The sequence below is a fragment of the Morchella importuna genome, assembly GCF_003444635.1.
Source record: "Morchella importuna strain M04M26 chromosome Unknown Morimp01GS006, whole genome shotgun sequence".
Classification (NCBI taxonomy): domain Eukaryota; kingdom Fungi; phylum Ascomycota; class Pezizomycetes; order Pezizales; family Morchellaceae; genus Morchella; species Morchella importuna.
This window is the reverse complement of record NW_025763403.1, coordinates 288421-312592: the sequence shown is the minus strand read 5'-3', so window position 1 is coordinate 312592 and position 24172 is coordinate 288421. Positions and strand designations below refer to the sequence as shown.

General features: G+C 49.4%; 4 protein-coding genes across 4 annotated transcripts; all 4 read left to right on the top strand.

Annotated features, from left to right (window-relative positions):
* Positions 1-1389: 1389 nt before the first annotated feature.
* On the top strand, positions 1390-3019 carry LAJ45_02983 (uncharacterized protein; the record flags this gene model as incomplete). Its single annotated transcript, XM_046112574.1, has 7 exons — positions 1390-1721; positions 1779-1912; positions 1985-2207; positions 2272-2408; positions 2464-2530; positions 2757-2791; positions 2874-3019. 7 exons carry the CDS (start codon positions 1390-1392, stop codon positions 3017-3019), a joined length of 1074 nt encoding a protein of 357 aa, XP_045974063.1.
* A 5940-nt stretch (positions 3020-8959) lies between these two features.
* Positions 8960-10177, top strand: LAJ45_02982 (uncharacterized protein; the record flags this gene model as incomplete). The annotated part of the gene is made up of 2 exons (XM_046112573.1): positions 8960-9478; positions 9539-10177. The coding sequence occupies 2 exons, from the start codon at positions 8960-8962 to the stop codon at positions 10175-10177; spliced, it is 1158 nt and encodes a 385-aa protein (XP_045974062.1).
* Positions 10178-11531: 1354 nt separating this feature from the next.
* LAJ45_02981 (uncharacterized protein) lies at positions 11532-12488 on the top strand (the record flags this gene model as incomplete). The annotated part of the gene is made up of 1 exon (XM_046112572.1): positions 11532-12488. The coding sequence occupies one exon, from the start codon at positions 11532-11534 to the stop codon at positions 12486-12488; it is 957 nt and encodes a 318-aa protein (XP_045974061.1).
* Positions 12489-16912: 4424 nt separating this feature from the next.
* On the top strand, positions 16913-17989 carry LAJ45_02980 (uncharacterized protein; the record flags this gene model as incomplete). The annotated part of the gene is made up of 2 exons (XM_046112571.1): positions 16913-17033; positions 17106-17989. The coding sequence occupies 2 exons, from the start codon at positions 16913-16915 to the stop codon at positions 17987-17989; spliced, it is 1005 nt and encodes a 334-aa protein (XP_045974060.1).
* Positions 17990-24172: the final 6183 nt, after the last annotated feature.

Sequence of the window (24172 nt, the reverse complement as noted above, 5' to 3'; positions counted from 1 at the left end):
CCATCATACCTGACGGACAAAGAGAAACAATATGGAACAGAACCTTACTCCCTTACAACAGTCAGTGCAGCGCGTATTTGGCTCTGCATATGCAGCTCTCTCCATTGATCAAAACCTGAGTATTCTAACTGGAGAATCAATCACACTCCCAAGCTGTTCTCCGCAACATCATCAGTCCCTAATGACTGCCGACACCCAAAGTATTACTAGGAGACCACGCTGTACAATTACTGCAGGTGAAAAGGTAATGCTCGTACGCTTATGTGGTGACTACCAAGCGAAGTTTCGATCGTGTGAAGTCCGGTAGATGTTTGCTATAAATGCACAAAACCGTCCTGACACTGTACTGGTTTACCTGGCATAGGCGGCCTCGATAGATATTATCCCTTGGTCGTTAGATTGTAACCCTAACCCTGTAGGTTGGAAGAGCGGGGGGGAACAAATTAGCCGTGTGTACTACTGTTGCAAGATGAACTCAGGAACATCAAGAGGATAAAGAAGGGAGGTAATTGAGATATGATAGTGCTAGTTAATATCCTATATCTTTCTTGAAAATGTAAGGCTCTTGGACTAGCGAGTGAGAGTGTATGATTGGACCCGGTATGTGTGTAGTTGAACGGGGGCCGGTATCTGAGATAGGAATCGAGTGTCAGACTGATGGAATGGAGAGCGGGCAGAGGGGATGAGCGGGCGGAAGCGGGGGTGCGGTGCGTGGTGGTCGAGTGATGAGCTGTGATTGCGTGGAATTTTTTTTTTGTTTAATTCATTGTGATTGCGTGGATCGGTGCATGGTGTGGGGGTCGTCTTACTTCAATTGGGGAGGAGAGGGTTGGGTTGTGGGTAGTAGTTGGGGTGGATTACGGGCAGAAGGCAGAAGGCGGGAATATTTTAGGCTTGGCGTTGGGAGCTGGAGAAGGCGGTCTGGTCGGGAACGGGATTGCGGTGGGTTAGGTGAGGTAACGTGATTTCTGGCAGCCTCGTAAGGAATGGACAAACGATGTGATATTTGTGAGAAGGTGTAGATAGTTAATATAACGCCGCAAGGAGCATATTTCGCACTTGATTAAGTTTGCCAAGTCTTGAGACTTTATATAAGAAAGGATATGTATGTATACATGATGGTCTTTTAAATTTGGTGGGAGGGCTCGTATCATGCAGAGCTAGAGTATATAGTACGGAGCGCAACCTCTTCCTCATTGGCCAATATGTTTGTACGACGTTCCGCTTAGTCAATCGCCCATCGATATGTATTCACAACTCCAACCGTTTCCAATTTGCAACCCCGCAGCACAGCACAGCATCCACCCCCTCCCCCCAAATCACCGCACCTCATACTAAACCATTGCCCCCCCCCCCCCCGCTCCGCCCCGCCCTGCCTCACAACCCGCCATGTCCGCCCAAGGGACCAACGCCAAAAAGGTTGCAAGCTACACCCAGGCCATCTCCGCCAATGTCGCCAACCTCCTTGCCGAGCTTGCCCGTGCCAGCACCCAGAACGCGGCGCCACAACCCACTACAAACAGCAACGACGAGGTCCTACGCCAGCTCAAGAACATCACCTTAGACATCGCAAGCATTCGCGCTGATCTTGACCTCATCAAGACAAGGATGGATTCCGGGAGGGAAGAGGCACGGTCGGGGATCACCGCTGAGACCAACTTGGTAGATCTCATGGAACTGGAGGACGAACACAGTTTCTTCCTCCAGTCCTCGACGGCAGAGTACATACATAGCACTCGTGGTTCCCCTGCTTGAGCAGCTTACTGAAGGGACTGAAGGGAACACAACGAGCTCGCCCGCCGCTACAACAGTGAACTCCGGCACCACAGCGAATTTATTGCGCCGCTTCACAACGCTCGGAATAAACCTGTGTTTGGCTTTCCCACGACGCTCGGCGACCTCGCCCGTCTCGGTTTGCACCACCCCCCCCCCCCCCCCGCTCTCTCTCTCACAAACTGCTGCGGGCCTGGCTGATGGGATTTAGACTTCGCTGCCGAAAATCTTCTCTGTAGCGCCTTTGGACTGGCAAACGAGTTGAACGCATTCCAGAAGTTCTGCGGTTTCAAAAAGGAGCTGATATCGAGCATCTGTCAGTACGAGATCCCAGGGAAGGACCTGGCCACCCACCGTGTGATGTGCCGCAGAAGACGAGTAATCGAGATCGAGGCAGCCGGCGCCCCAACGGCGAGCACGAGGCTGGCGGCGGCGTAAATAGAACTCCCTTGACGAAACCCCCGCTTTGAACAAGCACTAACGCCAATCTCGGAATAGCTTTCATAATAACGAGGCGCGCAGACATAACGCAGGGGCGGACTGCAGCGACTACGATATCATGCCGATCCACTGTGAGCGGAATCTGGCGGTTCCAGGGTTTCCCAGGGAGTGGCAGTGGTTTTTTCGGCCGCATCGTGAGTATTCATCATGGCGTTGGGCGCGGGGGGTGGGCTGGGCTGACAGATGAAGGGAGGGATGTGTTGTATTTTCTAGGGCAGTATGGGCAGGATGTAAAGCCGGATGGCTGTAGGGAACGGTTTGAGGCCTTTGTGGGCGTTCCTCTGTTAAGGGTGATCGAGCCAAATCCGGAATGGTTTTTATAGGTAGTCCCGGTGAAGCATATCTTAGAGGTTTATACCAACGGTACCGCACTTGTTGTCACCAAAATTAAATTTTGCGTGGAGCGGTACGCGATGGTATATTTTGGTCACTGCTCAAAAGCTTTGTGTTTCGCCGGAGATATTCCTCATCCGGTCATGTAGGGCCGAACCAACCTGTCGTCTCCCTGGAAGCGAAGGTTGATGCCCCGGTGCTTTTCTCGCAGGCTCCTCTGTCGTACTGCACGCTGTCTGGTGGGGATTCACTAACTTATAGTTAAGCTCTCGCTCAGTTCGAGCTCGCTGGTGAGGTCCGCCTCTTTGGATGTATATATCTGCCTTCAACTCGTGACCATATGAGAAGCGGCACTCTTGGTGTAGCGCCTAAAGCCATGGCCTGGGTTTTAGGTGGTGGATATCAAATCTAGACATCAAAACGATCGGACTATAATGATGTAGGGACCTATATAGCAGGGTTCGCAATGGGTCCACCCGTGTCCAAAATATCGGAGGACCTAGCCCAACCCGCTAAAGCAAAAGTGAGGATCCAACCCAAGGCCTTTTACCCAGGCTTGACCTCGGTCGGGAATAGTAGACCTAGGTACACAAAAGTTAGAACCAAGAAGAAAAATGTGTTAGAATTGTTGAGGGAATGTGTTACAGGAATCACGGAACACAGTTCTAAAACCAAAGGACAGTGTAGAAAATGAGTGATGGGGGGTGATGCGAGGACGGTCGAGTAATGGAATGATAAGTATAGAAAGGTATTGTGTAGTGTGTGGGGATTGTAATGACAATGGTCTTTCTATGTATTGCTAGAATCAAATAGAAAGATGTGACCGTGCAAGATAGAAATCAGGTTGCAGATTATTCAAAGATACTATCGCTAGGAGTCGATAATATTTAAGGACTTTGCTACCGAGTAGAATACTTGATAACTTTTCTAAAGACCAGAAAAATCAGATAGTTGCTTTGGAAGGGTCGTGAGTACTTATACTCTAGTGTACTTAATTCTCTGCACTTATTTCTTTACTAAATTCCGACGATGCCTCCTAGCGGAAGGGAAGCAATACTATCGCTACCTCGCTTCTCTTTAAGCGTTAGTGAATGCTTTTGATTCTAAAAGCAACCAACCTTAGTCGAAACCTTTGTAACACCTGCAGCCTATGTTGCCACTCATACAGGGCCTGCATGAATGAACTGCCATTCAAGTATAAGCTTAACAATTGCTGTAGAGCTCTCACTTATTGTAAACTTCCCAGGCATGCTCCTTGCCACTACTGACAAACTTTCAATACTTACAGAATTTAGAGGATCTTCAAGCATTCAGAGCTTCACTCTGGTCGGCTTTCTAATCGTTCGCAAAGCATTAACTCATCAGTCGTTACTCCAATGAATGGATCCACTTCCTAACGTTCAGGATTTAGTTGCTGTTACCCCTGGTAGGTAACCATACTGCTAGTGCTTGCATGTCACTATTCAACTGCCTTCCACCTGTACCAATATCTCTCAGCATGTAATTGGGCCCTATATGTAATCATATACTGAACAGTTAAAATGAGTCCGTTACAGTAGTACGGTTCTACCACACAAGTATTAGGCTCTTATGACGGTACTTTTACTCCTAAATATCTCATCTGGAATAGAATGAAAGTACGGCTTGTAGCTGCAGTCTCTTCTGAGTCTATTAACTAAAACAATACTATAATACAACATAATGATTTGCAATTGCAAGGTTCACGGAGTTGGATAGGTGTCAGAATTAGAATGAAGCTTGAGGAAGCATAAGAGACTATACAAGGAGGGTTTCTATCTGAGGATGAGGTATTTTTCAGTGGTTATATTTTTCAATAATCATACTCAAGCTACTAGTTTGTATTAGAAGGGGGGTAATAGAATAGGATCCAAAATTTGGGATTCTGTTTCGACTTGAGCGTAGCATCAAAAATCAAGGTAAAGGAATCGGGCCTACAATAATACAAGTTTAAATATTACAGAATTATAACTTAATACTGACCATTTCCCGAAACAAAATGACAATTCAGAATCATATGAAATCACTCGCTGCCAAAATCAACAAAAAATGAAGTTTAATTTTCTGACGCCTGGGCGCTGCAGCTACCTCAGACGCTTCAGACTTTACAAAGCAATTACTCAACTGAATACTGATATGTGGGTGCTCTGTCACGAGAACTTTGAATTACTTTGTCAATGATGTCGTAATGACATGTATAGAGAGAAGTTCGCCAAATGCTGTCCAACACCGTCTCGACACTAGTATGTTCGGCCCAGTTAACAGGTTTTGCTCGTAGTTTTTGCTGACAGTATATGACTACTCGGCAACAGTTACACAACATAGGACATGGTTTCTATTCAACTGCCAAATATATCCATTTATCTATCTACTATCTAATTATATGCAAATCATGATATTTACTAGCGATCTACTACCTACCTCTGTGTATACTTCCTGTCTCCCAATTTCCCTATCTCCATTTCCGACTGTCTGCGTACTGACTTGATAACTCCAAATCTGTTTGCTTATCTACCTACATATTAGGAGTTTAATTAATGTTGATTTCGTGCACCGTCAATCGTCAATTTGAGCGTAGATTTGATGCTGATTTAGGTATCGATTTGGTGCAATTAGTCGACGTTTTGATGTCATTTTGGTTGTCAATTTGGGTGTCAATTTCCTGCCAATTTGATGTAATCTGGTGTTGATTTGGGCATCGATTTGTTGCTATTTAGCAATCTGTATCGGTATCAGTACAGGCATTAAAATACAGGTAGGTAAATACCTATCCAGGCATTGCTGCAGGTAGGAGGTAGGTGTCACTGCTAGTAGCAGGTAGGCATTGCTGTTGGTAGAAGATACGCGTCAAAGTAAGTAGGAGGTATCTCTCGATGTAGGTAGGAGGTAGGTATTGAGGTAGGTGTAAAGAGGAAGGTAGGCAGATAGACAGGAATACATCAGGTGGAGTGCTAAATAGATAGATAAGTAGGTAGGGATCCTCGAAATATCAAACCTGACGTTATTCGCTAGCGAAATCAGGGCTAGCGATAGGACTTCGGCAGATTCGTCATAGTGGGTCATGTTTTGGGAGGCAGTAGGGCATGAAGAGGTGAGGTGTCATATTTGGGATGCCTACTAGGCGTTGAAAGGTGAGAGGTAATATTTCAGACGCCTAATAGGTGGTAAAAGATGATCTATCATATTTTGCATGTTTACTAGTCGGCAAAAGAAAACATGTTACATTTTGATGGGAGCGGGATGAGGTTTTGTGTGCAATAGACGAGGTATTGAGCGTGGGAGACAAATTTGAACATTTGGGCGCGCGGATTTGTCCTGGTGAAATCTGTTTTTTGCTGATTCACCATTACAACCATACTAGTACTAAGCACTTTGAGAAGGATCATATCACATGCACGATATTGGAGAAAGGAAAAAGACCAGCGTCATTATGGTGGAAGAAAGAAGACTACTTGACAATAAGAAAGGACTGTGCTGGGAAGAATCCGCTCGGTCAAAGAGGTGATACTATGGGGGTTAGGGATTTGGTATATATTGTTTTTTATACAGACGAAGAGATAGAAGATCACGCGATAAGGGAGAGAGAGAGAATGAGGATAGCACAAAAGAAAGTTGTTAGTTAAATTGGGTTACTTCATTTCTTTTCTTTATGTTAGGCAGTGGCGACAATTAATGAATTAAACAAAAAAAAAAAAACGCCCTAATTAATAGTAATCCATATCATTAGTCATATAATATCACTTGTATTCTCGACACAGGGGGGGGGTTGCTGGTGACGGAGGTCCAAATACCCACAATTACCTGCGGATTTAATGCTTGATTTTGGTACAGACGGCGGGGGAGGTGTTTCAGGTACTCGATTTGATGCCGACTTGGTGCTCGATTCACTACTAGCAGATGTGCTGCGTTGAGGTGCTGCCGCAGGCACTGGTGGAGGTGATCATGGTGGTGGAGGCATCTGTACGAGGTGAGTCCTGGGCAGGGATTGCGGGTTTTTATGGGTTGCACGCACAACCGTGCGTACACTACTCATCCGTACAGGTACAGCGCCAGACAGTCAAAATCAACCCTCATGTTCTTTTCAAGCCAGAAACTAGTCCCAATCAGGTAATAATAATCATCGAATCATCCGAATAGGGTAAGAATTATCCCAATTAATGTGGCTGCCTTGGCATAAAGCTATTAAAGTTATTATTTCACACCTATGTTTTTTTCGGGCGGATTGCATCAAATGTTTGAGAGGTCATAGTGCAGCCAGTTCTTAATTATTTTAAATCTCCTTTTATGGGTATGTCTACAACCATGATTAGACTCATTTTACAAAAGAACATTATTTTTGGACAAGTGTTGCGTTGTTGAAAGTCGATGGGGTGAAGGGGAGTCGGCGGTTGCTCTGGCCGGCTGGTTTTGGCTGTCCGACACCGTACCCTAAAGGCTTACCGCAATCTATGGTGTTCTCACAAAAGTAATCAAATTGTGGAGTTGTGCGGAAAACCAAAGCAACTCCAACAAGCTCTTTTTGGAGCGAGGATTCAGGGGTAATAGGAGGGACTGATTGTTTTACTTTCCTGCTGCAGTGCTCGACAACACATGATATATAGACCTGGTTGCATACCAATTGATGGTGGATGCATGTGCTAGATCTGTTTTGTCGGCGGAACGTGATTTTGGTGCACGTGAACACAAAATGTCGTCTGCAGGAAGGGCTGGGGTCGTTGAATCAATTGGTAATATTCTATTCTGAATTTCACTCTGAATTAAATTTTATCGAGAGGTAGTGGTGCTCGGCCAACTGTCAATACTCTTTTGAGGCGCTTCGCGGAACTACACCTTTAGCTTTGGATTTGGTTTCAACAGCTTAATCAATTAGTAGGTAATAAAACTCGTTATAAAAAACATAATCATCAAATTTGGCTCATCTCATTCCTAGGTATTACGTTCATTGCGTGGGAATTTTGGAGGCGTATGCATCTGGCTTGGACTATGTTACCGCAGAGTCTAGGGGGGCGGGGTTTACGCGGGTCATCGGCAGGGGCGGATAAATCGAAATGGATGGTAGAGACTTAGGCGCGTGATTTCCTAATACAGTAATATACCGCAATTAGTAAGCATATATCTATCCCGATCCCTTCGTCTGTACCCGAAATTCACCACCTCTTGGCGCTGATGTTGTGGTGTGCTGTTCAGAGAAATAGCTGTGGTTGGGAATGTAACGCGAGAGGAGGGGTGACGAGCGTTACTTTACGCCCCGCGGAATCTGGGTTAGGTCTAATTGAGGGGGGTTTTCAAGAAAATCTTCCTATATGACTGAAGTCTACTTACTAGCGTTAGGTGTCCATTACAGACGAAGGGCCACATGGAGGAAGGTTCTGTAGTGGCATTTCTTGTAACTCTCACGCAAATCACCCCAAGTAAATTAGGGATACAGCATTGCCACCATAATGATTAAACTAAATCGCCGCCTGTCACATTATTATTCATGAGCGTTTCTATTGTATTTCAGGGTGTCCCCAACCATACCCATGTGCCAGGGCTTACTTACCCGCGCGGCCCAGCTCATTACCCGCTGCGGGTCGGGACGGGATTAAGCGAGGGCTCCCAGATGGGAAACATAGCTTTTGTACGGGGGGTAGTTGTTTGGCTTCTTCCCATCGCTCGGGAATAGAGATCTTCTAAACGGTAGGCTGTGCTGGGGCTGGGTTCGTTCTCTGGATTCATCTCGAGCCGTAGGGCTGGTGGTCTACCTACCTACCTATCGATGTGTGCCTAGCTAGTATGTATGTGTGTAGAGCACAGCACAGGTCCCAGCTAGTGGCCCTTTGATGCTTTATTCACAGCAAGGAACAGGCCCCGGAATCAGGTTCTGCGCATAAATTAAATTATGTAGGTACCGGGGTGCCCACCTAAAGTCTGAAGAATCTGATAAGATAAATACCCTCCGTTCTAAAGCAAAACCGGCCGATCGAGTTCTTCAGACTTATGCTGAACGCCCGGTACATACCTGCATACTCTAGTCCCAAATTAGGACACGCTGCGGCGAGGCGGTGGATATTTTTGGGACGTCCGCAACGGGCAGGAGGCGAGCAGACCAGCCACTCTCTCATTGGTGGGCAGCGACAGGTGATGTTACATCCTGCATCGAGTCTGCGCCGGCATTGCCCCACGGGGGATGGGATGATTGATGGTGGCAGCCTAACACTTTCAGGCGGGCAGCCAAGGCAGGGCTGAACTGCCAGCTAGCTGAACTGTACCAGTGCTACTTCACACGTATATACGGGGAGTGCCCGCCCGTCCCGACCACGCTGAACACACAAGTAGCAAACACCACAGACACATGGCGCCCACCCGCAGACCCGAGTACAGCAGGGCACCATCGCAGAGACAGAGGGGCGTCCCCGCCCCCGCCCCCGCCCCCATCCCCGTCCCCGTCACCGCCCCCGCCCAAGCCCCCCGTCCAGTCCCCAACAACCGCGGTGTCGAGCCAAAGGTCAAGGCCGGGTCCCCCACGCCGCAGCCCCCGTCCCGTGTCGCCTTCACGCCCATGGACATCGACTCCAGCCAGGGCTCGTCGACCCGCATAGTCATCGACCTGACCATCGACGAGGCCCAGGAACCCCTCGTCCAGTGCCACCGCGTGGAGCCTTCCGGGCAGGCATCAGCATCGCCATCGGCACCGGCATTGGCGGAGAATCCTGCTCCCAACCTGGCACACATCCTCCGGAGGCTATCACGGGTGGAGGAGGGCCAGAGGACCCACGAGGCTGCATTGGACGGCGTCTACGTATCCCTTGCCGACCTGTCGAGCAGGAGCGACCGGGACGAGGAGAGCAACCGGCAGCGCCACACCGAGGTGGTTGGCCTGCTCAACAGGCAGGTGGACGTCATGACAGGGCTCACGGAGCGGATGGACCAGGGCGAGAGGCAGCGCGAGGAGGCCCGCCAGCGCCACGAGGAGCAGCGCGAGGAGGACCGCAGGCAGCAGCAGCAGCTATACACCTTCCTCGAGGGCGGCATGCGCACTATCGTCAAGAACATGGGCTGGCGGCAGTACAGCACCCCGCCCGCCGTGCCGGGCCGCCCCCGCGCCTCGGCGGCGGGCCCCAGCGGCAGGGCCGTGACCCCCAACGCCACGAGGGCCTTCTTCACTGGCACCTCCCCGCGCCCCGCATACGACCCCCACCGCGACGCCCGCGGCCGCCGCAAGAAGCCCCAGAGCTCGAGCACCCGCGGCCGCACCTCGGCCCGCGCCCCCACCCGCGACACCGCCTCGCAGGCGAGCACGTTCGCGGGAACACCGGGGAGCACGCCGCCCATGTCGCCGGGGGGCGCGTTCGGCGCCCCCACTTCCCCTGCCGTTTTCGGTGCCTCGGCGCCGACAGGGACCGCTCGCTATGCGAGTAGGTTCTTCTCCCCTGTGCCGCCGCTGGCGGGGAACCATGCCGGTGAGAGCGAGGAGAGTGATGGCAGCAGCTGGGCGGATGAGAGTACACCTGCGCGCGCCACAAGGGGGGTGACGATGCGTGGGGCCCTGTCGCGGGGGGTGTTTGATTGATTAGGTACCTTGTGAGTGTGGAAGGGGGGGGGTGCTGGCTTTCCGGACTGGATCCGGGGGGGGGGGGGTGGGTATTATATAGCGTTGGGCAGATGTCATCAACCTACGACCCTTTCAGAGACCACTTCGCCCGCGGGGGGGGGGGGGGGAGTGCAACGGCGAGGCACCGCGCCGCCCCATGGCGCAAACGGCCGCAGTAAGAAAAAAAAAACCGATCGAAATATATCAAATAATACAATATAGTTGTATAGAGTAGGGTGAACAATAAAAGAATTTTTAATCTATATTTTACAGTTCATCCTGAGACTCATACTCATCAGATTCCCCATAATCGGAACGCCAAGGCTCTGCTACATACATCCACCCTGATGCCTTTTTCTCCTTATAATTGTCAACTGCATTCCCGATGGGATATTCGCTTTCTTTAGGAGAAGGAACACGTTGAAGACATCCGCCATGGCCCACAGGAAGAATTCAGCATTTGGGTAGCCCATAGAACTATAGGTACCTATCATTTATGCAAGTAAAGATTCAGTGTGAAATGAACCATCGGGAATGTGTTTGTGAGATGAAATATCCTTTAACATGGAAATGAATCTTTTTTACTATGGGGAAACGAATCCGGAAACGAATCTTAAGTTCCACTTGCTACTTTAATAAACACATTACTATATAACTTTATATTAACAAATAAAAAGAATACAAGGGTCGGGGTTGAACCTGGGGGCATCTCTTATCGCCTATAGCTACCCCGCTGATTGATATATCACGCGCTGCACATTTGAAATATGACATTGGCTCTGAGAGAATATATTTCCATTCCCCGGTCCAGCAGCGGAAAGAGCACCAAAAATGGCAGCGAAAAAGGCATCAAGAGAAGCATCAAGAAAAGGCATCAAGAAAAGCATCAAGGAAAGGCGTCAAGAAAAGACATCAATGGAAACGAATCTTTTGTGCCTCCCCCACAAGCGTCCTCGGGAAATGAATCAATTGATTCGTTGCCCGAAATTAGCTTGGTGGGACACGAATCGAATGATTCATTTCCATGGTTGGTGGAGCTCTGTGTTTACCAAATACGGCTTTTGTATTCATTTTGGATGAATAACGACATCGTAGTGTGTTTCCCCATGCATCTCTATATTCAGAGATTACAATTACTTGTATGGAAGCAAAAAACTCTCACCTCGACAACCGACGTGCTGGACGAAGCGACCAATCAGCGATCGCTACATATTTTTCACAACACCACGAGGATACCCCTCTTTAGGGTTCCGGCCGGCCAGAATCCTCCCCCTAGTATCTCTTCGGCGTCAACCATGAGATATCAACAACCACGAGCACAAACGTCAGCCAAATGAAGAGAGAAAGAAGCCATGAGTACCCAGAAACTCATAGCTGCCACTGCAGGCCTGTAACTCAAGTAGGACGAAGAGATTATACGATTACGGCGAAACGTCAGCAGCTTGGCAAAAAAGAACCATGGACTCATGTGTCAAGTCCTGGAACTAGTGTCAAAACTACTACAGTACCCTCCCCCGAGGATACCAGAAGAGAGCAGACCAACAAATCAAGACGAAGATATACAAAAACCCCCCACCACTACGACCAAGGAAGACACCGAAATGGAAGACGTTACAGAGCTACAAACGAACGAGGACGACAGCTACTACAGCTTGTTCCAACCCAAGTTAACAAAAACAACACCGCAGCCAGACATGGAATACGACATACTACCAGAGCCAAAAGAACTCAAACCCATACCCTCACCACCACTGATACCACAACCACCACCACCACCATCAACACCACCAACACCATCGACTCAACAGCGACACCAGAACCAAAACAAACGCCAGAAGTACCACCTGAAGCCCTGAAAAAGAGGGCGGGTCCCCCCACAATTGGAACAAACACCCCAACTGAGACTCCCATACCGGTCGTAACACCCTCGGATAAGGCAGGTTGCATGCACATCCACATCGCAGCCCAGGAATGCTGGCGGATCAAGGAAAACAAGAGAGAGGTAGATGGGTACAACGAACGGCGAGATTATAGCGAGACGACAATAATGACGCTGAGAGGATGGACTTGGTTCCGCCATAGTGGAGGAAACACACTGGTTGGAAGAGAGAAATCGGCCGCGGAATACGGCATTAGGGCGGTGAAGAAGAACAACATATGTGTTATTGACGCGGAAGAACTAAGGCCAGAAGACAGAAACGAGATAGCAAAGTACAACGGAAAATACTTGGTCGGATTCATGGGGCTTGAAGAAAGAGATAAAATACAAATTGTAGTAGAGAATGTGTGACGGGTTGGCTTGGTTGTTATTTTTTTCTTTCTTTTCTTTTTAGTTAGGCAGTGGGTGTGGCCAGAGGTCAGCAGGGCAGTTCTGGAGTCGTGATATTGCCATAGACTACGGTCTGCATGCAATTAATGAATTAAACAAAAACAAAAACAAAAAAAGCCTCTGGTGCAGATGATGCCATTCAACCAATCAATCGACTTTTTGATGCACCCCGGGGCCTGAGCCGAGCGGGGCGGGCCGTTGCAGTAGTATGGTACTCTTAAAGGTGACACGGCGGTATCTGGAAGTGGAACAATCGTGGCTGCAAGATGAACTCCAAGGCCAATGAGAGGGCTTATTCCTAGCCACTTTGCTGCATTCCTGCCGCAATTCAGTTTTGAGGAGGTTTTTTTTTTTTTTTTTTTATATCATGTAGTTTTAATTGATTCTAGGTACAAAACTCTGCATGCAGTCTTAGACTATGGCATAAAAATACCTCTCCCCGACTTAGAAACTAAATTCCACAACCCCAGATGAACAAAGGAAAACAATGAAAAGAAGCAAAACATTAACAATCTGACTGGTTGGTTGCAAGGAAAAACCGACGCTTTGGCGGCCCATGTCCGACATAAGAAATCTTCCTGCTGGTTTCAAATAACCTGTTGCCCCTTGAGGGTCTTTTGTGGGTGCGGAGTACCCTGATTTGGGTTGGGTTTTGCGGTGGCTAGGTGGTGGAGGGGGGGGAGCTGAGCGTGCTTGACATCTCGGATCCGGACAAGAGGGGGGAGATATGTTCCTTTCTGGGGAAGTTCGTTTTGGTGGTGGTGATGAAAGCTCCTAGAGCTAGTGAGTTGGTGCGGTCGTTCCAGATCTCTTCAAGGGTTTTGATTCCTGGGAGAAGTTGGGCGCGTTGGGTTGCCTTTACTCGGCAGAGGAGGATGGCATGTTCGGTGGTTTCAGGGCCTTCGCCGCATCTGTCACACTTATCGGAGAGGTGGAGGTTGAGCCAGGATTTGTGGCCTCTGAGGTAGCTTTTTTGGGCTCTCATTTGGTGGATTCGGGTAGCCGTGAATTTATGTAAGTCCATGAAGAACTCGGGGCTTGTGGTGAGGGGGAAGGAGTAGTAGGTGGGTGTTGGGAAGTCGTGTGCCCAATTGTCTAGCATTTGTTGTTTTGCTAGCTTTGGGAGGAGCTTGTGATCTGTTCCTCTTGTGACTGGGTGTTGGAGGAGGTGGCAAAGATCTTCGATGGGGAGGTGGGCCACCCCCTTTGTTGCCGTTGAGTTCCACTTTTTGGGTGAGTTAGGGCGGCCGCGGAGGAGGCGTGTGTGGGAGGGAACCCTGTCGGGGGTCAGGGTGGGGAAAGAGGGGTGGCAGCGTCCTGTCACAGGGTTGTTGAGGGGGTGGGCGAGTAGGATGCGAATAGCGTACTTTGTTTTCAGGTAGTGGATGTAGTTGATGAGTGGGGGGCAGTGTGCTTCGGCCCAGAGGACACGCTGGTTGGTTGCTCTAAAGCAGCCGGTGGCCCATCTTAGTACCGAATTCCAGAATTTATTCATGTCCTTGAGGGAGCTGGTGGGGGTTAGGACAGATGCCCTGTATGTGAGCATTGGGCGTATGGCTAGAAGGGCAATTTTCCTACAGTTGGATGAGGAGAGGCCTTTGGCGGGGGAGGAGAATCTCTGAAGGATTCCGAAGCTGGCCTGGGCAAAGGCTAGCCGGCGGATGAAGTGGGTGTTAGGGTTGAAGTTTGGGGATAGCCAGAAGCCAACCCATCTGACTTGGTGTCCTGGGTGGAAGGCCTGATTATCGAGAGTGATGGGGAGTGTGCAGATCGGCGCCTTGTCTTTGGGGGTACGCCAGTGCATGAGTTCGGTCTTGGGGATTGAGAAGGTGGTGTTCTGGGCGGCCGTAATAGTCGTGATCGCCTTGAAGTGTTCTTCGAGGATGTGGATGTTCTGTTGGTAACTGGGGGAGCCCACAGTTATTGCGAAATCATCAACGTAAGAAAGGGTGAGCCCCGAGGAGGGATCGTGGAGGTGGAGGATGTTCATATATATGACGAAGAGTAGAGGCGATATGGGGGAGCCTTGGGGAACTCCGACTTGGACGGGGGTTGGGATTCTTGGAGAGCCTTTGTAGAGGAGGGTGATGTGCCTGTCTGAGAGAAACGAGAGGACCCAGTTAATGATGTAGGGGGGGGTGGCTTTGGCCGCGAGGGTGGAGGCAAGGGTATGTTTGACGACATTATCGAAGCCTCCCTTGATGTCGAGGAAGAGGGTGGATGTAACGGAGCCATTTCAACTGTCTGGTGTATGAGTACACACAGGGCCCGGTTACATGCTGAGAGTTATTGTTAGAAGCCAGTTGCACAGTGACATGCAAGTACCGGCAGTGTGGTTAGCTACCAACTGTCAGAGTAACTACATTCTGAGCGCTAGGAAGAGGATCTACTCATGGGAGCAATGACTGACGAGTCTGTGCCTCGCCAATGATTAGAAGGCTAGCCAGAGTGAAGCTCTGAGTGCTCAGCGATCCTCCACATCCTCTGAGCATTGGAAGTCCGCCAGCAGTGGAAGAGACTATGCCTGGGAAGTCTACAATAAGCGGAAGCTCTACAGCAATGATTAAGCTTACACCTGAGCGGCAGCTCATTCATGCAGGCCCCTAGTTGTGTGGCAACAAAGGCTGCAGGTGTTACAAAGGCTTTGACTAAGGGTGATTGCCTTCGGAATCGGAAGCACTCGCTGACGCTTAGAGAGAAGCGGGGTAGCGATGGTATTGCTTCCCTTCCACTAGGAGGCAGCACCGGAACTTAGTAAGGAAGTAGGAGCAGAGAATAGAATCCTTTGGAGTATAAGTACTCAGGATCATTCCCGCCCAAACTGACCTGATCCTCATCTTCGGAAAGATCATTATCGGTAGCAGAGCCCTTAAAGATTATTGAGTTCTAGCGATAGTATCTTTGAATAAATCTGCACCTGATTTCTATCTTGCACGGCCGCATCTATTCTATTGGATTCTAGCGATACATAGATAGGCTGCCCCCGTTACAGTGGAGACTTTTGGTTTGGCATGTTGCATGGCTTTGGTCTCGTGGAGGAGGGTAGTGACTGCATCGGCTGTGGAGAGGCCGGCTACTGATCCGCATTGGTGGGGCTGGATGAGACCTACCGCCTTGGCGATAGATGCGAGGCGAAGGGTGACGATCTTCTCGAGTATTTTGGAGAAGGTTTGGAGGAGGACGATTATTCTGTAGGAGGTGGGGAGGGAGTAGTCGGCTTTGTTCGGTTTTGCCAGAATAACTCCGTTTGCCCTTTTGAGGGAGAGGGAGTGGTAGCCGCTTTTTAGAAGTGGGTTGAGGAGCGCGGGGATGATTCACTTTTGAGGAGGTATAAATGGGTATAATACTGTTCCACTTTGCTCAGTCTTGGCGCCTTTTACATACAAAAATCCGCAACTTCAAACTCTTATAACTTTTTAACTAAAGTAGATATCAAAAATCTGGAAATAAAAGCTAAAGTTCATCACTAGTACTACACTTTTTATTTACCGATTTTTCAAATCTCTTTTTTGGCAAAGTTATAAGCCTTTGACTTTTCGCCCGATTTTTGTCACCTTTAGGAGTGGGCGCGCCATACGTGCATACAATATTTCAGAACACCCACGGGACGTCTTCCGATTGATTCATTCTTTGATGCATTTACGCATATTAGATACTTACGCACTACCGTACTTGAAAACAGATGCATCAAGAGATGCATTTGCATGTATGGTAGAGTCATAGGCATTTGGCGAATAACGCGGTATATGACAAAATTTGCATAAAGCCTCTGGTTGGCTACGACCCAGCTGAGCCGCAACGAATTCCTCAATGCCTAGAGTACACTCATCTGGCGGATAGGTATTGCGGCCAATGAGGGTGAGAATATCTCGGAAAAACTTGCAGTTTGACCAAGGCAATACGAGGAATTGGCTACGCATCAACGATCGAACCTGATCGATGCCTTTTAGTTGGTCGTTTCCGAGATAATCCTGGTCAATCTTTCGACTTTTGGCAGTTGAGGCGACTTTAACAGCCTGTGTACACTGAATCAATGCTTTAATCGGCTCTAGAATCTAGATATTGAAGTACTCGACTCTGTACAGGTAGTTGGGGGTTCCGCTGGACTGTGTGGGCAAGGTTGACAGTGTCGCCCTCTATGCCTTCTTGACCCGTATTGCTCCTGCATCATAGCTTCGCCGGTCAGGCTTCATGACTTTTCGAGCCGAGCCCTACATTCAGGCGGGTAGCTAGGTTCGCCAAGGGAAATCTGCGCTGGCACTGTGCTTCTGTGGGAGAGAGTACCCGCGAGTGTTTTAAGTTTCTGATATCTGTGCTTTGTGTATTTACCTATCCTGACTACAAAAAAGTATCAACAGACCTGAAATTTTGACGATTATCTAGCCATGGCTTTCAACCGCCTACTAGGACAAACGACATCCTCCGGAAGAAACCCTGCCTCCGACAATCCCAATCTGACCCAGCTGGAGCTCAGACGACAGATTCCCTTTCATCCCCCACTCAACGGTAGGTCCCGTAGTGAATTCACACTGGAGCTCAACGCTCCCAGTTAGGGGACACCGACTCACCCAGTTATAGGCGGCACAGCCAACCAGGCGCCAGAACCCGCCGTCCATCACACGGAACAGTCCCCTCAACAATCAGGACCTGGGACTGATCCTAGCATGGCGGATTTCAACAGAAGGCTATCACGGCTCGAGGAGCGTGATAGGGATCGCGAGAGTGCCTTGACGGACGTTTACGGATCCGTTACCGGCTTGTCGAGCAGGCTGCATCTAGCTGAGGGCCAACACGCCGAGCACGAGCAGAACAATCAACGGCGGCATGACCAAGTGGTTGGTTTGCTCAACGATAACAGGAATGGCTGGGCGGACGTCACCAACAGGATGGACCAATTCCAGAGTCAACGCGAGGCGAAGGCCTGGACCGCTCAACAGCGCCATGAGCAGTTGCGGGGTATGCTCGACGATCACGGGAATGCCTTGATGGACGCCAACACCAGGATGAACCAAGTGCTAGGTGTACTCGAGAATCAAGGGAACGCCTTGGCGGGCGCCAACACTAGGATGGACAAAGTTGAGAGGAAACGCAAGGAGGGAAGGAAACGTCAGAAGCAGCGTGAACAAAAACGGAGACAACGCCAGGCGGACGAGCAGAACCAACGGCGGGTTGGCGAAATGTTTGGTTTGATCTCGCAGGGCATGCAAATGGCCGCTCAGAATATGGGGTGGAGGTCCAGTGCTCATACTTCACATGGGCCTCACGCACAGGGACATAGTATCGGGGCTGTACACCCACCCTTCGTGCCCGCGGTCAATAACCTCCGAGGTTCGAAGGGCCGTGGTAGGAAGCGGCCCACCGCCCGCTCCTTTATCACCGCCGCACAGGCGCTCTCTGTCGGCAGTAACCCCGCATTCTCCAGAGCTCCGGGAAACGCGTTTTCTGTCCCCGCCCGGCAGTAGTACTGGCAATCGCCCGGAGAGTCGCAGCAGCTGGACCGCCCCGCACGTCGTAAGGTGTACTGTTTGTAGTGAGCGCGTACGAGGCGAATATATATATAGGGGGCCCTCAAGGTTGCATCTCTCCAGCCTTGAGGTCACAAAAATAAATAACCGCGAGTCAAAGGGTTACGTCCGGTGGATTCCTGTATGTTAAGATTGGTCGGTGGGATAATACAGTATATAGCTGGTACGTTGCCATAATAAGGTGAATATCGTATTGAGTGTATAGTAAATCCACCATGACTGTGTCTTGGGCGTTTCTGATAATGGGGAATCTCTCTCGTGCACTTATGCACTATAGCTAGTGTTTCGAATTTGCTGTAAAAGAGTCCGGGAAATGGGTTCGCTATATATATATATGCACAGAATACAAAGGTGTGCCGTAAACTTCGCAAGTTACTGCCTTGTTTAAGCCAATCAATTCTTGTATCCCTTCCTCTGTTTTCAAGGTACGAATGTTCAGCCATGGTGGGCAACAGTATTACTACATCAAGATTTGATGCCGCTCTGGGTACATCAGCACCTCTCTGGATCTAGCCGTGAAGCATTGTGACCTGAATCAACCTCTTCCGGGAGTCCTGATTTCCTGCTTGGGGCGATCGATAGCGCTCAAAAGCAGTGAAAATTCCGACAGTTTAAGGGATACGACGCCCTACTAGCGAGAAATACCTTAGCGCTTTACTCTAGCCAGTGAAACAAATTTAAACAAATACCAATTACTCGACTCAAAAGTCACAATACCAAGATTAAGATATATAGGTACATACACTAATGTTGCGCCCGCAACCATACAAATCCGCAACCGCGCGCAAGCCCCACCTCCCACCGCCGCCTCCGCCGCCTCCGCCACCACCAGCACCAGTGCCTGTACTAAATCAGCGCCTCCGCTGGCACCTCCGCCGGCGCCAAATCGACGGATAATTATAGAGAAATGTATGAGGAGAATAGAGTTTATTTATCGTGATAATGAAACTAACTGATGGGGGAATGCCCAGTATTTATACAAAAGAGAGGTAGTACAGAATCCCCGAGTCATAGCCATGACTAATACCTAATTCCAATGACTCACGCCGGAGTCATATGATTACAAATGAGAATTATCTAATACGATGAAATCGTGCCGTGCGTACTATTTCGAGAAATTAGACTCCGAACCGTCAACCAACCGACGCCTGAATCAGGGCCCAATTGAGCGCCTAATAATCAGCTAATTGCAATAAATCGGCAATCACCAGTATTCGGCCGGGCCACATAGGCGGCCCCCAGCACCGCCGCCGCCGGGCTACAGAACTCGTCATGACACGTCTCGCGCCAGCTCCATTTTTTTCGTTCCAACCTACTGCTCAAGCCACTTTGTCTCATTCCGCCAGCCACTCAGACTTCTCGGTACGATCACGTTCACGGTGAGACACACGAATACTTGGGATTGAAGAACGAGCGCGGGAGTGAAGTGACCAAGCAAGTTTCCGAACATTTGTGAGCAAAGTTGCGTAGGGGTCCGGAGGACCCTATATGATTCCATAGTAGTTTCCTGGCACCTGTAGCTAGCCTAAGAGATACGCCTGCGGATATCAACTTTGTATGTAAGAATTGTGGAACCATTAGAGATGTTTCGCAACGAGATTTTAGAATTGAATTCAGGATGAGGTGCGATTCCAGAAAGGTGGTTTAAGTGGGGGTGATTGACAGGAGGTCTTCCTCACTGAGACAAAAGTGCTCTATAAATCCAGGAATCGAAACACACAGTTCCTTTTCTTGAGCTATTGAACGTCGAGGGGCAGAGTTAGAATTCAATTACCGGCCTTGTGGAGTCAAAGATGTCCCTCATCGGGAATGATGCCCAGTAGTGGCCATGGACTACGTCCACCAATCATGGATTTTTTCGTGAACCGAATTTAATATGTTCTGGTATTTTTTTGCGAAGCCTCGCGATGTACCCGGGGGTGCCGGAAAGTGATGCAACGATCAAATAGTCCGTATTCCTCAACAACCAGACTAGCTAACAGAATGTGGAGCGAATCTATAGTAAATTAGGAGCTAGGGATGATAGTTATGGTAAGAGTTAATATGAATCGCTATTGCTTCTCTTTTATTACTGTCTCTTGTCACAAGTTGTCCTTTTTCAGGCTAAAAACCCCAAATCAATGACCTGAAAAAATGCAGACTCTATTCTAGAGACTCATATATCATATGTATAGCTAAAACATCCATCCTGCCTAAGCATTGTGTTATGTTAAAAACTGAAATTCCGAGTGCCTTTCCGCGTTTCTAGGTTAAACGTTGCATCACTTTCCGGTACATACCGTTCTAAACCCTTACCCTTGGGACCAACACACTAACCTGCAACCAGCTTGGCACTCGCCATCGACCACCCAAGCACCCGCTTCCCCCACAGGCCGCAGCTAGGAGGTCGTCCCCCCAACCCCCCACACACCCGAAGGACAACAGCCAACACCAACACTCACCCAAGCGATCGCGCGCTTGGACGTGACATCCACATCTACAATGCTAACGACCCCGCTAAGGTGGTGGATGGCCTCGTCCTTACCAACGGCGCGACGAACGCCAACTGCGAGTGGGCTACCTATGTGTACGAGGTGGAGACTTTCTATCATGTTTCACGGGTGGTGGTACTATTGTGGGTTAGGATACATACAATGCTCTCTTACTCCCGTAAGGTCTACCGGCGGGGGGGTGTCTCTCCGGCCCCCGTATCTTCCAAACAGTCAGTGCACAACAGGGCCCCCGAGACTACCCACCGGGTACGGTGATGAGATCGGTTTTTATGAGTATTGACAGATGGCGCAGAGCGGTAGGGTATAGAAGGCGGAATAGGTATGAGTGTAGCATATCTCTATAGCCGCTAGCACAGCACATCGTCAGTATTAGTATAGATGTATATATATCCCAACACAGCACAGTATCTAACAAAGGGTGTTGGCGTTCAGTAAGGGTAGCACCATCGCTCGGTGCCAAACATGTTGCCTTGATCGTGTCTCGCCGTACCTGGGAGAGGGAGCTGTAGAGAGAGATGCATGTAGAGTAGGCTACCCGTTGGCGGAAGTGGGTGAGGGTGATCCTCGCTAGCAACGATTCTATCCCGACAGGGTTAGGGATCCCGCAACCCCGCACTTTATCATGCAGGAACACGCGCTAGCTTATCGATAAGACATCCCAGTAAATTGCTCCCGTCAGTCTTGGCTCCGTACCTACACTCTTAGCGACCCGAACAAACAACTCAAAAATTCCACCTGTGGGCAGAAGCTCAGAACTTATCTCGAGATCATGATAAATGAGTTACAGAATTTTTAATTCAATTCTAATGAATTTACGAAGCGTCTTTTTAAATTTGTATGTGTTCCTATACAAATGGCTACCCCATCCAAACGGCTACCCCCGACCCATGACCCACGACCTCCACCACCACCACCACCTCCTGCACCTCCCTGCATTTGCCTGTACCTGTCTGCGCCTGCACCGAATTCCGGGCGCAATGGAGAGTTGGTGGGCGACCTGGCCGCCGAGTGAAATTTCATTACCTGCCGATGCGAGTGATCTTTCATGCTTCCAGGATTACTTATATTAGCGGTGGTGACTCGGAGAGATTATGCGACCCAGAGCGACGGGGCGCTTTCCCACCCGAGGGCAGTAGAGAGGCATCGGAGGGTAATAGGATTGGGTGTGTGATCAGATCAGCTGTCCCCGCGTTCAAACCTGCTCCCTTCGCAATCGGCGGTGGCTTCCCCCGCACGGCTAGAGACGCTCAACTGCACTTCGCCCCTCGCGTAGGGTGGCCTCCGGCACGGGCAAAGAGTTAACTTAGAAGTCCCGCATGCACGGGTAACTTGAGACCCTGTGGGGTCAAGAGATCTGTTCCGGGCCGTTGGCGGATATGACGGATTCGCGAATGGACTTGAGAAATTCGCGAATGGGCTTGAGGTATTCGCGAATGGGCTTCTAGGCTCATACATCTGTGGCTGGACCAGTCTATTCGCGAATGGCCTGGTTTTAGTAGGACAAACAGTTCATTACTCACAACTAATAATGATTTATATCAATCCCGAACGGTCTCTACAATTATTAGAAACCTCTCGACCATAAAGACCAAATTTACAAAAAGAATTAGCATCTTCAAGATCTTTAGCGAGCTTAAGAGCTCGGTATTAATAATTGACGCCTGATATGTGATATCCTGTGGTCCCTATCAGCTTCAGCGACCCCTACAGCCACTTATTGGGGCCATATGAGCTCTAGCAGAGCCCAGATCATTCTCGAGTTAATTTAAAGTCTCAATTTCATCACCATTTATCCAGTCCATTCGCCAATGGACCGGTCCCGCCACCAATGTATGGAGCAAGGAGTCCATTGGCGAATCCGGGGTATTTGCGAGTCGCCCGGCACAGATCGTCACTTTACAGATCTGCAGCCTTTCCCCTCTTCGTCGGTAACGTCACAGATCCTTCATCCAAGAGTTGGTGAGCTTGCCAACAGGCCCGCATCGCGAAAGCGGCGGAGATAGTCGAGGATGTCCCAGGACTTGACGGCGTGGAGGAGAGGCAGGTGTCAGCCCAGTGATAGTGTGGGGAAGGGGTGTTGGCGGTGACATAGTCCGAGGTGAGGGCGTCGGTGGTGGATGGCGAAGCAGCGTCTAGAAGAAATCGGAGGGGGTGAACAAAGTGTGGACATGATGGGTACGGGGGCTGTGGTGTGGGAAGAGGCGCCACTGGACTTCCATCGAGACGTAAAAAAGTGTAGAGATGGTGCCGCCCATCGCATTAACCTATAGCTGTTACATATTTCTGTTGTCGTGTTGGTAGCTGGGTGTTGGCGGCGAGATGGTGATGGTAGTGGTAGCTAGCAGGAGTGGTGTTCATCGTGGTGGTGGTCTGGGAAATGTGCGGTAGCAGGGTCGTGGTGGTGCCGTAATGTTGATACCGGTGGCGGTATTGTTCGTGCTGGTGGTGGTAGTGCCGGAATGGGGGTAGTAGCTGTGGTGGTGTTGGTGTCGGCGGTGGTGGTGTACCGCAAAAGCCGGAGTTTCGCATCCAGGTGTTAAATAAGAGACCGGTAAGTTTCGCCCACAAAAAAAACTGAAGGATTCGCCACAGTTCGATACTAGGCTCTTATCTAACGCCCGGGCTTTACGCTCCACATCTTGTGGTAATGATACCTGAGGATCTCACATATTCAGTGATAAGATTCACACAGAGGCCCTGGTTTATTTCACTCGCGCGCACTTTATCCTTCTTCCGTATATTTCCCCGCAATTACTTCATTTTATCCAAGCCACTTTATCTCGCGCGCATTTTTATTTTTCTCCTGCTCACTTCGTTTCTCCCCCCCCCCCCCCCCCCCCGGGGGAAATGTGTTTAATTTTATGCAGCGCACCTTATTTCCCTCCCCGCAGTTTGTTTATCTTTCCGCAGCAAGTTTCATTTTATCCAACGTACTTTATTTCTCCCTGCTCATTTTGGGGGGTTATATTATATATTGTTAGGGATGGCGGAGGTGGTCGCGGAGTGTGATGGTTGTGGTATTGGCAGTGGCACTCGGGGTACTCCTGGCATAGGCGGTTTTCATTTTTTCATTTTTGTTTAATTCATCGATCGCATGCAACCTTTCGGTTATGGCGACACGCATTACCCCAGAACTACCCTACATCCACCGCCACATTCAAGATCCTGTTGTTTGCGGTACAGTCGGCTTGGGGGCAACGACGGAGCTGGTTGAACGACGAACAGGGGTCTTTGTCAGTCAAGGCAGTGACGCTCAGCATCAGAACTGTCCATTAGTAGTAATCCTGATCTTGCATGCATAGCCAATTACTCGAGCTTTGGCGGTACTCCTGTAATTAAAAAAAAAAAAAAGTCCTGCTCGGCACAGCAGCATCACCAGGTATCACTCGGTTCGTACCAAAAAACCTGCATCGACTTACGCTAGCCGTTTATCCTTTTCGCGACCCCACTCATGTGTAGTGTGGGGTTGGGCTAATTTGGGTAAACAGCTGGAGTCTTACGCCTTACCTCCAGAGGAATAAGTTCATGGTACAGTAATCGGACAACCCGCTTCCTCTTATGGCATGGCGTCTATCCATTCTGTGTAGACAATATGACGCACCGTGAGGCCCTCAATTATATATCGTGT